The following is a 16,959-nucleotide window of genomic DNA, read 5'->3' as shown; positions in this document are numbered from 1 at the left end:
ACTAACTTTTTTTTTGACACTTTTGGGGCGACCAGTGACATTACTACAGTAATCAGTGCTAAAAATATGCACGGTTACTGTAATAATGACATTGGCAGGGAAGGGGTTAACCTAGTGGGTGATCAAGGGGTTAAATGCAAGCCTAGGGGAGTGATTACTAACTGTGGGGGATTGGGCTTTTGAAATGACCATAGAGACCTGTGATCCTATATAGAAGGTTCACAGGCACTCTGTGATCATTCCAGAGAGAACGGTCAGCTGTGTTTACAAGAGCTGCCCGTTCTTCTCTCTCAGCGGGGAACTATCACGGGTGGCCAGCGGCAATCATGGCTTCCGGACCCATGCATTGGCATCCCCGCTGGGAGAGATGAACGGGCAGCTTTTCTCTCTGAAATGATCACACAGAGCGCCTGTGATCTGGCTACGTCTGTTCGCACTGGAGGGGCTGCCTGCCGCAGTATATCTGCGGCAGGCAGTCCGGAGCTGGTTAATGAATTTTATTGCAAAAAAAAAAAAAAAAAAAACACAATATAGAACCAATTTTTTGGTCAAATATAAAAGACGATGATACTCCAAGTAAATAGATACCCAACATGTCACACTCATGTAGTGGCGACAAACTACGATGCTTAAAAATCTCCATAGGTGACGCTTTAAACATTTTTATAGGTTACCAGTTTTGAGTTACAGTGGAGGTCTAGCATTGGAATTATTGCTCTTGCTATAATGTTCTCAGGAATACCTCACATGTGGTACGAACACTGTTTACATATGTGTGAGGAATGAGGGTGCTTTAATTTGAAAATTTTTTTTTTTTTACACTTTGCTTTTATTTTTATATTTTGTGGATCACCTTTATTCCTATCACAAGGAATGTAAACATCCTTTGTGATAGAAATAAGGGATGACAGGTCCTCTTTATGGAGAGATCTGGTCTCTAATGCCCTGTACACACTATCAGATTATCTGAAGACTTTTGTCTGCAGACTTACCAAAACCATATAATATGAGGTCAAACCTAAACACTTTCAATTTGTATGCAATCCGGCAGGCCCTTGCACTACATAGAAAAGGTAAATCTGAAGACAAAAGTCTTCAGATAATCTGATAGTGTGTACAGGGTATAAGTCCCCAGATCTCTCCTTTACCTTTCTAAGCAGCAGATGAAAAAGAAAATTGATCTTATGCTTTAACAAAAATAAATAAATTTACTTCCATCCTGATGTCGCACCATTCCTCCTAGATCATAGAGGTGGGAAGAGATGATTTGGTCATACGAATGGTAAGCCCGAGAAACCGGAGGGGGCTGGGATTGGGGGGTGATTGGGCAAACCCCCCACCCCCTCATCCCCCTATTTTCCTCATCCCCACATTTTCCTTATCCCCACATCCAATGGCTAATCAGCCGCTCTGATCGCTTTCTATGATGGAGAATTGCCGGCTTAAACAAAAATCCTGGGTTTTGGCTGATAGCTTGATATACGTACTGGCTATCTTGAAGTGGCTATTGTACAATTGATAATTGTAGTGTTGTTTCTGAAGACAAACCTGGTAAAGAGGACGGTCGTGAACACTGGATTTTAGTGACAGTCTAAAAACAGTGAATATACCATTTATCGACTGGCAGCCTAACTTTTTTTTGCAGATCAAACATCATTAGATGATATTGAAAAATCCATTAACGATGACATGAAGAAAATCATCCCTTGGCTCCAACAATTGAAGTAAGTAACTACTTGTGAAAACAGTATTATTTGAGTCAAGTTGACCATACACCTTAGAGTTTGATTGTATAATCTTTTAGTTCTATTGGCATATATGTAGCATAATTGCAATGTACAAATATATAGGTACACTTTAACCTGAATCCTTTAAATTTAATTTTTACATTTTTTTGTTAGAGTGGGGAACAGTTTGAAACTCCTGTCAGGTTGTTATTGGAGTTTTTGTCCTTGCTTAGGGAGATTCACCCTCGGTTTCAATTAAGGCTAGACTTATTTTGTTGAAATAAGTAAAGTCCAGTAAAAACATTTATTTTTCTTGTCCTTTGATTGGGGTAGGGGAGCACAAGATTTTAGATAGCTGGATAATGGCTGGGTTAAACTTCTGCCTACAGGAAGAATGGAAAAAAAAAAAGCCCACAATAATCCCTCTTTTCTCCAGCACGCCTCTGTTTTTTGCTAGTGGATGAGGATGGTTATCTTTTTTTCAGCTCTGCTGAGATAGTCAAACCAATCTATTCTAACTTTTATTCAAGTTGGCATTCATTTTTCTTTGGATTCTTCTTCCTCCAACTCCAGTCAACATACGGCTGCTTAAGTTGGTCTCTACATCCGAAACAGCATTTCTTAAGTCTGATTTTAAGGTGCCATACCCAGATCCAGCTGTACTGGACATTAAGATGTAGCCTGGAAATGTGACCTTTGGGCACTGAGCTCTGCACTGTGTCCTGTGCATTGCCTCAGCACTTGACTCTGTCTCTGAAAAAGCACTTTGAGTTAGAGTAGTTGAGCTGAAGCACTAGGAGCTATCTTGCTATTGCACAATGAGCACTTTTTAATGATCCCACCACCACTGGTTATACTGTGGTAAACGTTCGTGCTGAAGGAGGCCCTGCTTTGCACTTTGTGTCTATTTGCATTGCAGCCCTGGGGTGCAACATGTCTGCACATAGACACAGAGCAGACTGTCCTACTGCTACAGTTGACTCCAGTCCATGTTCTGATAGTTCTGGGGGCATCTATTTAGTTTTCTCCCAGGAAACTGACACCTGAAATCTGGCATCCAGAAACTCTAGTTAAAAGGTATATTGGAGTCTCCTCTATATTGGGTGCGTAGTTCTAAGTGCACCCTTCTGCAGAGTTTCTGTGTCCCTCCAAGGCCTTGAAACAAGCTTGGGCCACTGGTTGCCTTGACCATTTCGGACTTTGAACCTTTTTAGTTCTAAACAGGCTGTTTGTGAGGCACCACTGTCCACTGCTCTGACCCCATATATGCCGGGGGTCATTTGGGACTTTATGAATGCAGTGTGTATAACTTTGCACCTAGGAGGACCAGCCTGCTGTCTCCGGCCTTGAGTCTTTCAGAGCTCCTGAAGCTTCTACACCTGCTATTTGAGGTATTTATGTGAACTGTAAGCACCCAAGGGGTCCTGGGCCCCTCCTGAGAGCATAATAGAATTTTTCCCTTTTGGTAGGGAATTTGTTAAATGGGTAGTCTAATACCCACTGTGTATCTACCAGTGATCCACTTTAACAGGTAAACCACTAAGCAGGTAGAAGACATGCTCTCATCTAAGAATAATACTGACTGGCAGTTGGAATCACTCCTTTTTTCCCAGCTTCTGCCCTGTATTGTCTGTGACCCTAATCTGTCAGATTCTGACAGCTTGACTTAAATGCCTCTAAAAGGATCTTTTCACTGCTGGGGTAGACCCTGTTTAATTGTGCATTTAGGACAGATGTCTTGAGCCTTACATTTCATTTGTGATGGTTTATTGCAAACATTTAAACTTGTGTCCCACGTGGATTCATACAGATACAAGTGAAGTTCCTCACTGTGGAAGTTGAATTCATGTATACTTTCAGATCCTCCATGGAAAACCGGTCTCCTTTTCCAGGCTCTGTTGGACACTGTGTATGTACTATTGTACCTTCAATTTGTTGGGCTGTGGGAGTCCTTCCTGCGGCAGGAGAAGGATAGTTTTGTTTCCAGTGATAGATGACCTCAGAGCCTAGTGGCTGATGGATGTCATTGCTAGAGGGCCTTGTGCCGCCCTGGATTTTAAGTGGGCAGATTACGCTGGTCTTCTGACACAGGTTTCCCCTGAAGGGAATGGAGTATATATTGAGTATTTTGTGGGGCCTGTCCTTCGGGGATTGGAACCTTCTGTGTCTGATACCCAACCTCCTGAGGAAGGTCCTTCAGATTCCCCTTCTTTCCCACCAGGACCTGTTTTTTCCTAGGTCCCCTCTTCAGAACTGTTCTTGTAGAGATTTCACCAATTTCTTTTTTGACCTTATAGGGCTGTTGACCCTGCTCTTCTCACATATGAAATTGCTTTGGTTTCACATGTTTTTTGTTGGGTTTTGGTTAGAGCTGCACGATTCTGGCCAAAATGAGAATCACGATTTTTTAGCTTGGAATAAAGATCACGATTCTCTCACGATTCTCTGTGTAACAAAAAAAATTGGGATAACTTTACTGTTACGTTTTTTTTTTTATTCATTAAAGTTTATTAATTGCGTTTGAAAGACTGCTGCACAAATACAGTGTGACATAAAATATTACAACAATCGCCATTTTATTCTGTAGGGTCTCTGCTAAAAAAATATATAAAATGTTTGGGGGTTCTAAGTACTTTTCTAGCAAAAAAAAAAAATGATTTTAAACTTGCAAGCAACAAGTGTCATAAAAAGGTCCAGTCTTTAAGAGGTTAAACTTCCTTTCTCCCTGGCAGAGGGAAGGAAAAGATACAATGTAATAATTTTTGTTTATAGTTACTGGGAGACTAATGCTGATAGGCGTTTGTGGGAGGAAAGATACAATGTAATCATTTTGTTTATAGTTACTGGGAGTTTTCCACAGCTGTTTTCTCTGCTCCCTCAGCTATGCAAAGAATCGAGAATATGTCAGGTTTAGATCGTCAGGGGGGGTGAATCGAGATCGCGATTTTCATACGATTAATCGTGCAGCTCTAGTTTTGGTTGATCATAATCTTACTGGTTCATGTTCAGTCTTCCTTTCTACTTGGAGTCATTCCCCTCTGACGGGTAACGTCGGTGTAGATCTTGAGCATCAGGATGATTCTCTGTGTGCTCTCTCTGGTTCTGTTTTCTAGTTCCCCCTATCTGGTACGTGTCTAAGATGTCGGATTCAAGAGTTGGTTTCTCAGGAGACTCCTGGGCTGTGCCCCTAAATAGACCAGAAAAAATGTTCTGTTTTTTTTTTTTTTGTAATCCTTGTTCAGTCCTTTACTTCGGAGTTCATTGAGCGGCGCACTTTCCACTCTGTTTGTGTTCATGCTCTTTCTACTGCTTGCTACAGGCTGAGGCATGCTAAATAGTAAAGGGGGTGATAGGCTGGACTACAGTTTTGTTTGCCATCCTCCTGTGGGCCCCAGCATAACCTGACAGTATCTGAATTCCTCTGCCATTTGAAATACTCCAAGAATAGGATTTTACTTTTGAGTACAAATATCTTGTTTTGGATTAAATAGGGGGATGATTTTGTTATCCTTAGATGCGCAGAAAGCATTTGATAGCGTGGAGTGGGGCTACCTGTGGGCTGTCATGTGTAAATTTGGGTTTGGGGAGGAATTCATCTCCTGGGTTCAGCTTCTCTATTATTCCCCTGAGGCGGCTCTCCGGGAAAATGGGCGCATGTCCCCCTCATTTTCGCTCAACCGGGGTACTAGACAGGGCTGCCTTTTTTCCCCGTTGCTCTTTGCACTAGCTATAGAGCCCCTTGCTGCCCTTATTAGATCTAACCAGAAGATTGTGGGTTTTAAATACGGCGCCTTGGAAGAAAAAAATCATGCTTTACGTGGATGACACCATGCTTTTACTGGGCGACACGTCCCAGTCCCTTTCGGAAGCGATGTCTATTATTAAGGACTTTGGCTCCTACTCTGGCCTCCTTATTAACTGGATTAAGTCCTCTCTGATGTTTTTGGATGTGGCACCTGGCTGCCAGTCCTTGCCGGATGCGGGTATTCCCATTTCCAGTGAATTTCGGTATTTGGGCATACAGATTACCCCTAAACCGTTGGGTTTTGCTAGCCTTAACGTAACTCCCCTGCTGGTTAGATTTCGGGAAAATCCGCTAACCTGATTAAAATGATTCTCATGCTGCAATTGTTATATGCCCTCCATAACTCTCCGGTGGTTTTCCTCTGAGGGTGTTCCGCATTGTCAACTCCATTTTTAGGTCTTTTCTGTGGTTGTCTAAGAACCCCAGGATTAGGCTGGAACACCTCCAGCGCCCTAAGGATTTTGGGGTCTGGCGCTCCCGAATCCTTGGCTATATTATTTGGCTTCCCAGTTACAGTGGGGTGTGGCGGCTCTTCTGGAATCCCAACGTTTCAGCAAATCCAACAAACTCTTCCCCATGTATGCTCTCATACAGAAAACTTGGAATAAGGCCTGAAAGCTTCAGCAGGTGGTGGGCTTCACTAGCTTTAGTCCAATTTTGGATAATCCCAGATACCCTGAATTGGCTAAGGTGCCCTATGGGGCCATGTGGGAGTCGCATGGTGTTACCCTCCTGAGACACATTTTTCGGAATGGGACACTCCGGTCATTTGATGACCTGAGGGACGCGTTTCTCCTGCCAATCTCCATGAAATTCTACCTACAGCTCCATCATGTGGTCAAAGCCCAGGTGGGGGGGAGGATCAGTGGGTACAGTCCCCTGCCCCTGTGTTTCACTTTGTCTGAGGTGGGTTCCCTTAAGAGATTCATATCACACTGTTATTCATTACTATTGGGCCCCTTTCTGGAACAGCACCCCCTGCGCATGGTAGCTTCCTGGGAAAATGACGTTGGCTCCTTTGAGGATAAGCAGTGGGAGAAGGCTCTTCAGGCGGTACAGCTGAGCTCTTTGAATGTAGCACAGAGGTTGTCTCAACTTTATATACTTCACAGGTCCCACTACACCCCGGCGCGACTGCATAGGATGGTCAGGCTTTTTATGGTTTCATGAAGTTCATGTATCCTTATACAATCGCCTTTAGATCTGCAAACAACTACCTCTATGTACCAGGTGCATGAGGGACCATGGGGATTTGGTGCACCTTCTGTGGCGGTGTCCAAAGCTCCACGCATACTGGAAGGGGGTGCTCGACACACTGTCCAGCGTGTTTGGGATCACACTGTCAGAGAATCCTAAGCTGTGCCTGTTGGGAATTATAGGTGAGGTCCAGGTCCCTGAGATCGCCAAGCAGGCCATTCTGAGGGCCACGAAACTGATCTTGAGGCACTGGATCTCCCCAAGCCCTCCTTCTATTAAGGAATGGATTGCCCAGATGGGGGAGGTGCTTAGATTGGGGAAATACATTTATCAACACAGGGGCAGACCGGGCAAGTTTGAGAAGATGTGGGCTCCCTGGCTGGCGGTGCCTGGCGCCGGTGGATCTGGTGCTAGATATACTAGTAGCTGGTGGGCTGTGAATGTAATCTTTGACACCTCTGTGGGGTATGCAACTGGATTGTATGTGGGGGGCGGGAATGTATTTTGTTCAACGCTGTGGGTTGCCTGTTTGGGGGCCATAAGTGCTGTATTTTTTCCTATTTTATTTAGTTACTGACTGGATGCAGGACGTTTCTTACATTTGTTTGTTGTGTGTATGTTGGGGGCGTGCCTGCCCTGGACTCTGACTTGGTTTTGTTTTCTTTGCACAAAGTTTAATAAAGTTCTTCTTGATATAAAAAAAAAATAGGGAGAGGATTAAAACCCTTGTCAGGTTTTTATGGTTTCATGAAGTTCATGTATCCTTATACAATCGCCTTTAGATCTGCAAACAACTACAGTATGTACTGTAGCACAAGGCCTGCTTGATTGGATGCAAATGTATTAGATTGTTTCTACAGGTCCTTGTATTATAGTTTGGTAAATCTAAAGTTAATTGTGCAAAGAATGTAAAGTCTGATTTGTAATGTATATGGTAACCTTTAGAGATTTGCACTCATTTACTGTTCTGGCCACAACAGTTTCACTAGACAAGAAGTGAGATAAAATCTGCAAAAGCAACACAGACCGCGATAGAATTTATTTTTATTAATTTAGTAGGTGAAGACTAGAACGCCTTAAAGCTTTTAATTGTGGTTGGTGTCCCTGTGGCAGATTCTTCCTTACTCACTGGCTAGTAAAACCATTGTCGCCTCAGTAACTGAGTTGAATCTCTAACGGAGATCCAGATGTAGTAAACAGCCAGCAGGGGTTTTTATAGATCTCTATCCAAAACTATAGAGAAGTTTTAACTAAGCATAAATATTGATGTTTTTATTGACATGACTTAATTGTAAAAATATTTAATTTGGGAAAAATAGAAAATGTAAGGGTCCTTTCAGACGGCCGCTCCGCTGCTTTAGTCCGCTGCGGGACTTTTTTTTTTTTCACTGAGCGGATGACATTTGTGTCATCCGCTCCGTGTGCCCGCATATCATCCCATCCGTTTGCGGATGATATGCGGACATAATGTAAGTATATGGCACTGCGAATGTCAGCGGATGATACCGCTGACATCCGATTTTCCTTCCTTTCCGTTTTTTACACGGATGAAAAAATAGGGTTCTGTTCCATTCGAAAAAACGGAACAGAACTGAAAGGAGGAAAATCGGATGTCAGTGGATGGTATTCCGCTGACATCCGCAGTGCCATTCACTTACATTATGTCCGCAAATCATCCGCAAAAAAATAGGATGATTTGCGGACACACGGAGCGGCCGTGTGAAAGGACCCTAAAGTAACCAAATATAATTATATTTTCTCAGGTTTTGGCTTGGACAGCAGCGCTGCAAACATTCTGTAAAGCATCTTCCCACTGTGTGCAGTGAAACCTTGCATTTGACAAATTATGCCACACATCCTATAAACAGCCTTTCCAGACACAAGCTGTTTATAAAGCTTACACGTCTTCCACAGTACTATATTGTAAGTACTTTACTTTTTTTTCTGTAATAATTATGTTGTTGCTTTTTGCGCTCATGTTTATTTACTGTGTCTGATTTTAGATTTTAGATGAAGAAATAATAATGGGACATAATTTGAGACTGTGGCAAAACCATTGATCTGAGATGTATACAGTTTAGGTTTAAAGCCTTCTGCATGTTTTCTGTGACTAGAATACACAATTAAATTATTGAAATTTACCTATGGAAATCTTTACAGCAGAAAATGGGGTTATTGCTTACTAAACGTAGAAGTGCCCATCATGGCAGCCTGATGTGTGCCCATCATAGCAGCCTGATGTGTGCCCATCATGGCAGCCTGATGTGTGCCCATCATGGCAGCCAGATTACAAAGAGGGATCTTCTGTTTTACTCATCGCTCGCAGTTACACACAGTCCTGCCTCCTTGGCTTGCTCTTATTCTGGATAGCACACTGGTCCAATGCCAGGACATGTGACATCTATCCTAAGAGCCAGTCCAGGAGGCGGGGCTGTGTGTGACTGCGAGCGCCTCACCCCCTTCCCCTCAGAGGCAGCCAGGTATAAATTCCACGTAAAACATGCATACGCGATTTGCCCCCTATTTTCAGGTTTTTTCAAAGTGTGTGTTATACGCCACTAAATACAGTAGTTGATTTATTACAGATCTAATATGCTTTATTATTTAGAAAGTTCATAGTATGTTTGGAACCTGAACTTCACTCTGCTGTATGAATGGATATCAGGTGTTTTGAAAAATTACATGAATAGTTCAACTTTTTAATTAACGTGAGGACGGGAATACATGATCCTGTAAAAAAAAAAAAAAAAACGTGATTTGGGTGTAAACAAATAAAAAATAAATTCTTCTACTGTGGGACACAATAATTCAGACACTGTCAGGGTATACTGCTGCCTACTGGAGAGCTGGACACAGACAACCATAAAATTGTGGGTCAGCCCGTCTTCCACTCCCAGCATGCCTCACTTTTTTGTTAATATTGTAAGAGGATACCGGCTTTTTCCTGTAGAATAATCTTTCTTTCCTTTAAAATTCCTATTACGTTGCTTCTGACCTGGCCTCTAGATGCAGCTATACGTATTGTCTATTCCTCAGGTTTAATTTTCAATGCCATGCTAGGACCCTGCTGGACTCGATGTTGACGGGTTAGCCTGGCATGTGACCGTCAGGCACTGGGCTCTGCATTGTGGTGCTTTCTAGACCTGTGTGCACTTACAAAAGTTAGACACCGTCATCTCCAGATCCATAGCCAGAACACTGCCACAACTGTGAACCGATCTCTGAAGACTCCTTTTGAGTTGGCCATGCGAGCCAACCATCTGGAGATAATTAATTCTTATGTACGTTGGCCACCAGCGCTCTCACTATGGGCAAGGTTAACACTGAGGGATTAGGTGTTGACATCATCTGCTCAGTGGAGTGTCGCTTGGCTTCTGTGCTCTTTCTTGACAGTCATTGTTGAGAAAGTTCCTTCCCACTGCTGCTCCTGATTCCGAGAGATGTGGAACTCTCATCAGTTCATCTTTGCTGCTTTCCTACAGTGACCCAATCACTAACCCCTACTCCTGCTACCTAGCAGTCAGATTTGTGATTGTTTTAGGCCTAGGCTTATGCCCTGAGCTATGTTGCCTTGTTGTGTAGCTTGCATGAATCTTGACATATGAATCTTGACCGCTGTTTCTGGTTCCTGTAGCTCACATTCAGGTTCCCGTAATGCATTCTGTGTGATACCTGAGGTGCCTTATACTGGGGGCCTGCGCTGTTGTCTCTGCAATGGTCTATACAGTCCTCTGAGTCTTCCTTTACTCTGTCGAGTAAGACTGCCCCCTCTGTTCTATACCAGAGAAATTTTGCTGCAGTCATGCAGGATTTTATGGCTTAAAACACAACATTTGATTGATGCGGACTGCAGAAACCTTAAAGCGGAGTTCCACCCATTTTTAATAGGTTGGAATACATAGATCTATGTAATCCCCTTTAAAACGGCTTTTACCAATGGAAACTTTTTTCTTTTTTTTTTTTGCTAGTAAATACCTTAATTTCGGCTTTATTCCTCTCCTCACTTCCTGGTCCGATCGGCGATGACGTCATTCGGCGATCCGCAGTGTCTGCTGGGATGTATTCTATTCCAGAAATCTCGCAGTAGCTGTATCTGTACTGAGCCGTGCCTGCCCCGCCTCCGCCCCGCCTCCTCTCATTGAGTTGCATTTTATGAATGTATTAAGGCCGTTCTCTGCCCCGCCTCCTCTCATTGAGTTGTATTGCAATACAACTAAATGAGAGGAGGCGGGGCAGAGAACAGCCTTAATACATTCATACAATGCAACTCAATGAGAGGAGGCGGGGCGGAGGCGGGGCAGAGAACAGCCTTAATACATTCATACAATGCAACTCAATGAGAGGAGGCGGGGCGGAGGCGGGGCAGGCACGGCTTAGTACAGATACAGCTACTGCGAGATTTCTGGAATAGAATACATCCCAGCAGACACTGCGGATCGCCGAATGACGTCATCGCCGATCGGACCAGGAAGTGAGGAGAGGAGGAATAAAGCAGAAATTAAGGTATTTACTAGCAAAAAAAAAAAAAAAAAGTTTCCATTGGTAAAAGCCATTTTAAAGGGGATTTCATAGATCTAAAGTTCCAAAAATGGGTGGAACTCCACTTTAAGTATGTTTGTTTTAATTGTTTTATCTGCAGAGCCTCACCTGATCTGCCTGTGGCCTTTGAGCTTTCAGCCTTCAATGCTATTTAATGCTGAGTTTCATAAGACTTAAACAGACAAACTTACACCAGAGGAGTCCGTCTTCTGACAGATCAAAACTTCGAGGATTTTGGAGATCGTTGAAGGTGTATGCGCAACCTTAAAGTGTTACTAAACCCACAACTGTAAAATCAGCCCGTATATGCAGTAAAGCATGCTTGTTATACTCTGTGGAACAGAAGAGGTTAATCCCCTGCATTGTTTAAAAAGGCTGTTCGATCCTGTGTCCTCTGATCATCTCCTCCTTCCACTGACTCCTATATTTCCCAATTTTTACAGAGGCGGGGGAGGTGGGGGGGTTGCAGGCTGCACATGCTCAGTTTGGTGTGTATTGCTAAAGTTTTTTTTTTTTTGGGAGAGTGGATGTGATCAGTACACGGCCAATCAGCACTTCCCAGAGAAAGGGTCAGGAGTCCTGCATTCTCATAGGACAGTCAGAGTAGAATGAAAACGCCTTCTACAAGCTTTAACCAAACACTCATAGAAGTCACAAGACTGCTCTAACTGCTGATGAGAAAAGTTATTTAACAGTTTATATTTACGGAGATAATTGCATTTCCATGTTCTGTATGCTGTGAGAGACCAGATAGAGTGAATCCAGTAAACTTCCATCGCTTGTTTATACCTATATAAGGCTTACCTATAGGTAAACCTATATAAGGCTTACCTATAGGTACTGTAAATATCTCCTAAACTAGCACAGTTTAGGAGATATTTACTATATATGCAGCCGATGATGTCATCGGCGCATGCGCTCTGAAGGAATGGTACCCGTGTTTCCTTCAGAACCCTGTGTCATGACTGGCGGCTCCCCCGCACATGCCCGGGAGTGACATCACGTGGTTTTGGCCAGTCACACAGCTAGTCTGTGGACCCTGAAGGAAGAGGTGGAGATGGGTGAAGATGGATGTGGCGTCCAGCTGTGATGAGGGCTTCATTTGCAGGGAAGTTTCACATAATCTGCTTGTATGCGATGCATACTAGTACATTATGCCTTTACTTTGCAGGTCAGGAAAAAAAAAAGGCAGCGCTTTACTTCCTCTGAAGGAGCTTAACAGACTAACCTATATCAGAAGAGTTCGCTTACCCTAAACTTAGAGACTGTTTTGGCTATTATTGAAAACTTGAAGAACATCCTCTAGCCTCTACCAGTGCCACATGTAATGGTCATTACTTTTCCTGTGCTTCTGCTGCATGCATTCTTCCTTATGAAGACTGGAAGAACCCTTAAAATACTTAATCAGTTTCAGCTGCTTTGGTGTTAATCAAATTAACGATATGGGCACTAGATGGGCAACAATGAGATGACCTCCAAAACAGAATGGCTTTACAGGTGGAGACCACTGAAATTTTTTCCCTACTCTTTTCTGACTGTTTTTCACTAGATTTACATTTGGCTACGGTCTGTGTCACTACTGGTAGCATGAGGTGATACCTGGAGCCTATAGAGCAGGGGTCAGGAACCTTTTTGGCTGAGAGAGCCACGCACACCACATATTTTCAAATGTAATTCCGTGAGAGCCATACACTATATTTCAGGGGTCGGGAACCTTTATTTAAGTAAGTAACGCAGTGACGAATTGCAAAAATGGCCTGGTCATTAAGGGGGTAAAACCTTCCAGGGCTGAAGTGGTTAAAGGAGCTGAAATATTAAAGTTGACTTCCCCTGTTCGCACTAGTGCGATTTGCAGGGCGCGACAATGGAAAGGAGAAATACCCTTAGCGCAAACAGAAAGTAGATGTGTAGCCCATATGTGCCAAAATGTCAATGTCTGGGGAAATGTGAATAAAAAATTCCACTGTATATACGGCTGCAGGCCTGCAGCACTTCTTCAGTGAGGGTATTGGGAGCCTCTGTAAACTGTGAATAAAAGATAAAAAAGAAGTTGCAGGCTAGCCTATAATTTTTTGCTTTCTGTGCTTCCCTGTCTCAACTTAGTATCTGCAAATACTCTTTCTGAAAGACTATTTGCAATTACCGGTACTTGAGACGGGAAGCACAGAACGCAAAATATTTACACCGACGAGTCTGACTGACTGACCTGTCGCTTCAGGACCTCCCTCGGCTCTACGCTGAGCCCGCGCTACCGCCTGGAGAAGAGGGAGGTGGTGGGTGGAGTAAATTTAGGAGCGGAGGAGGAATTTAACCATTGCCCTCGCTCTCCCGCTGTCACATGACGACGCTGACGTCACATGACATCACTGGTTGCTAGACACCAAGCGGCATACTAGCAACCTTGGTGGCCGTAACGCGCAGGCATAGACTCAACTCGGGGCTAATAATTATATACTCATAGCAGGAGACCCTATTTCTCTGCGATCCAGAAGCAGCCATTAAAAGAGCCACGTCTGGATCGAGAGCCATAGGTTCCCTACCCCTGCTATAGAGGTTGCACAGGCATGCCAACTGCGTCAGGGTGGCACATCAATATGTGCCATTGCCAGAAGGTTTGCGGTGTCTCCCACCACAGTCTCGAACATTGAGGAGATTCCAGGATACAGGCAGTTACTCTTTGGACAGGTCCAAAGAAGGTCTTTAACCCATCAGTAGGACTGGTATCTGCTCCTTTGTGCAAGGAGGAACAGAATGAGCACTGCCAGAGCCCTACAAAATGTCCTCCAGCAGGTCACCTACCTGTGTGAATATTTCTGACCAAACAATCAGAAACAGACTTCATGAGGGTGGCCTCAGGGCCCAACATCCTCTAGTGGGCCCTGTGCTGACTGCCCGGCACAGTGGAGCTCAATTGGCTTTTTCTATTGAACACCAGAATTGGCAGATCTGCCACTGGTGCCCTGTGCTTTTCACAGATGAGAGCAGGTTCACCCTGAGCACATGTGACAGACGTGAAAGGAATCGTTCATATTCCCATTGCACACCTTCCTTGATATTGGCACATTAGTTGTGGGTGCTGCAGCTGATCACCAGCTGGACACTGGATCTATCACAGATGCATACATATTCGCCAGCACACCAAGGATCTCCGACTGCTGTGCAAGATCCTTGGTATGCTGGCGACTATGTATGTAACAGATGTGCAAGGGTCTGGAGAAACCATGGAGAACCTTATGCTGCCTGTAACATTGTTCAGCATGATAGGGTTGGTGGTCGGTCAGTGATGGCCTGGGAGGCATATCCATGGAGGAATGCACAGACCTCCTACAAGCTAAACAATCACACCCTGACTGCCATTAGGCATTGGGATGAAATCTTTGTACCCAGTGTCAGACCCTATGCTGGTACAGTGGATCTTGGGTTCCTCCTGGTGCTCGACAATGCCTGGCCTTATGTGGCGAGAGTATGCAACCAGTCCCTTTAGGATCACCTAAACTATATCCAATAGAACACCTCTAGGACATTATGTTTTGGTCCAACTGACGCCACCAGGTTCCACCTCAGTCTGTTCAGGAGCTCAGTGATGCCCTGGTCCAGATCTGAGAGGAAATACCCCAGGACACCATGTGTCTTCTCAAAAGGAGCATTGTTGTGTTGATTGTTGTAAGGCATGCATACAAGCATGTGGGGAACCATATAAACTACTTAGTACCATTTTGAGTTGCTGCAATGAAATTTCAGCTAAATGGACTAGCCTGTTGCATCATTTTTTTCACTTGGATTTTCGGGGTGTTTTTGAATTCAGTCCTGTAGATTGATCATTTTCATTTCCATTAAACAATGTGATATCCTTTCATTCTTAACACATTACCCAGTCCATAGCAGTATAGATATCCAGCATGATCTTTTTCCCCATTGAGATCTGATATGTTTTCAAACTGTTGCTTTTAATTTTTTTGTGTGTGTATATATAACAAAACTTGAGCTGTGGTTTGCCCTACAAGCAACACTCAGTTAGAAAAATGTGTTTGTTAAAAATCAATTGAAGTAGGTGGAAAGTTATTGGCTCTACAGTGACTGTATTCTATCAGATCAGAATAGTTGCCATTCTTGTGTTAGCACTGATGGGGGAATTGATTGATTTTTATCTTTTTGCCAGTAATTTGCTGTTTTGGTAGCCTTCTGAATATGCAGGTCAGGTATTACGGACTCTTTGCTGTATTGTATTATAGTATTCATTTTATATAAAATTGTGTGAGCAGATGTGCAGTTATACACTGAAGCTATGTGAGCAGGCTTTACAATCTGATTTGTTTTTGGACTGTATGAAACAGCAAATTGTCCAGACATTGTCTTTATAGACTAGTTTGTTTCCAGCATGTAAGAGGGGATTATGGTCTTTACTAAAAAAAAAAAAAAAAAAAAAAAAAAAAAATGGCTTGCTATTTGTCTTTTATAGGTAGTGGAGATGTTTGAGGTTGCTGGAAGCCCAACAGAATTACAGTATAACTACCACTTCCTATCTGTCAGTCACAATGATGGGGAGGATAACCCACCCACTGCTCTACTGCTACAGCGATTCAAAACGAACATTGAAGAACTGTCTTTTGATGGGACATGGCGGAAGCAAGCAAAAGCAGGCTGTAAACGGAAGGTGCGTTTTTGTTTTTTTTCTATTCTGCTTGTAATGATTGAATAATAAAAAAAAATAAAGTTTCACAAATATTTGTTGTTTGTCTTAAAGGATGACTGTACTTTTGGTACAAGTTCTTTTTGATTCCTCCTACAGTGCTTAGCTTTGTCCCAGTTCCAGCAATCTTAATGCTGAGCTGAGCTTCCAAGATAAAGAGGACTTGGTGGAAACATTTTTAGTAGAAAGGCCATGTGTCTCTAAGCTGTTTACAGTGAAGATAGTAAGTGTTGGACCAGGTGGGCTAAAATCAGAACAGCTTATACTAAAAGTAAAGTGGTCCTTTAGGTCAGTGTTTTTCAACCACTGTGCCGCGGCACACTAGTGTGCCGTGAGATATTGCCTGGTGTGCCGTGGTAAAAATTCCAATTTCATCCGAAGCGCATGTTAAGCAGTGGTGGGATTCAGACCGCCTTACTGACCATCTATCATCCGCTCGTGTCCTGTGGCGGCGGCGCTGCTCTCTCTGCCTCTGTCCTGTGGCTGCGGCGCTCTCTCTCTGCGGGGAGCACTGGTTGCTAGGCTAGAGGCCGCTTAGCATCTAGCAACCAGTGGCGTCACCCCTTCTGAGCCTTTTCTCCTCCAGGCCGCCGCCCCGCCGCCTCCCAGTCCCCACCTTTTACAATTTGGCTCCGCCTCCACCCACTTTCAGCGCGCACTGCACTGTCTGCAGGTGCGCAGCGTGGGACTCACTGTCACAGAACCTGGAGAAGAAGACTACTGTGTCAGACAGCATGTCGTGGTGGTGACAGGCAGCCTGGGCAACATTATCAGGTAGGAGGACATTGTGGTGTGGTGCTGGGTCTTCAGAATTGAGGCTGGCTCTACATTGTTGCCTGCCCTGATGTTGGAAATTAAAGATGAATTTACTGTACTGCAGGTGACATTGTTTTTTATTTATGGAATTTTTAGCAAAATACTTTCATGATTTGTGTGTGTTTATTCAATTTTGGAGGTTATTGGGGATCAGATATTTGGGGGCACCTTTACTATAAAGGGGC

At 43.6% G+C, this 16,959-nt stretch overlaps 1 protein-coding gene across 4 annotated transcripts in view; it reads left to right on the top strand.

The window, feature by feature from the left end:
- MED14 (mediator complex subunit 14) overlaps positions 1–16,959 on the top strand; it is a 164,672-nt gene that overhangs the window by 49,633 nt on the left and 98,080 nt on the right. For all 4 annotated transcript variants that reach the window (XM_082244540.1, XM_082244538.1, XM_082244539.1 and 1 more), the window contains exons 12-14: positions 1,646–1,724; positions 8,493–8,652; positions 15,728–15,922. In XM_082244540.1, coding sequence (XP_082100666.1) covers positions 1,646–1,724; positions 8,493–8,652; positions 15,728–15,922 — 434 coding nt within the window. The remainder of the gene's footprint in view (positions 1–1,645; positions 1,725–8,492; positions 8,653–15,727; positions 15,923–16,959) is intronic.

This window comes from Pelophylax lessonae (genome assembly GCF_965119305.1).
Source record: "Pelophylax lessonae genome assembly, chromosome: 2".
NCBI classification, from domain to species: domain Eukaryota; kingdom Metazoa; phylum Chordata; class Amphibia; order Anura; family Ranidae; genus Pelophylax; species Pelophylax lessonae.
The sequence above is the reverse complement of the archived record's forward strand: the minus strand, read 5'-3'. Positions and strand labels throughout refer to the sequence as shown.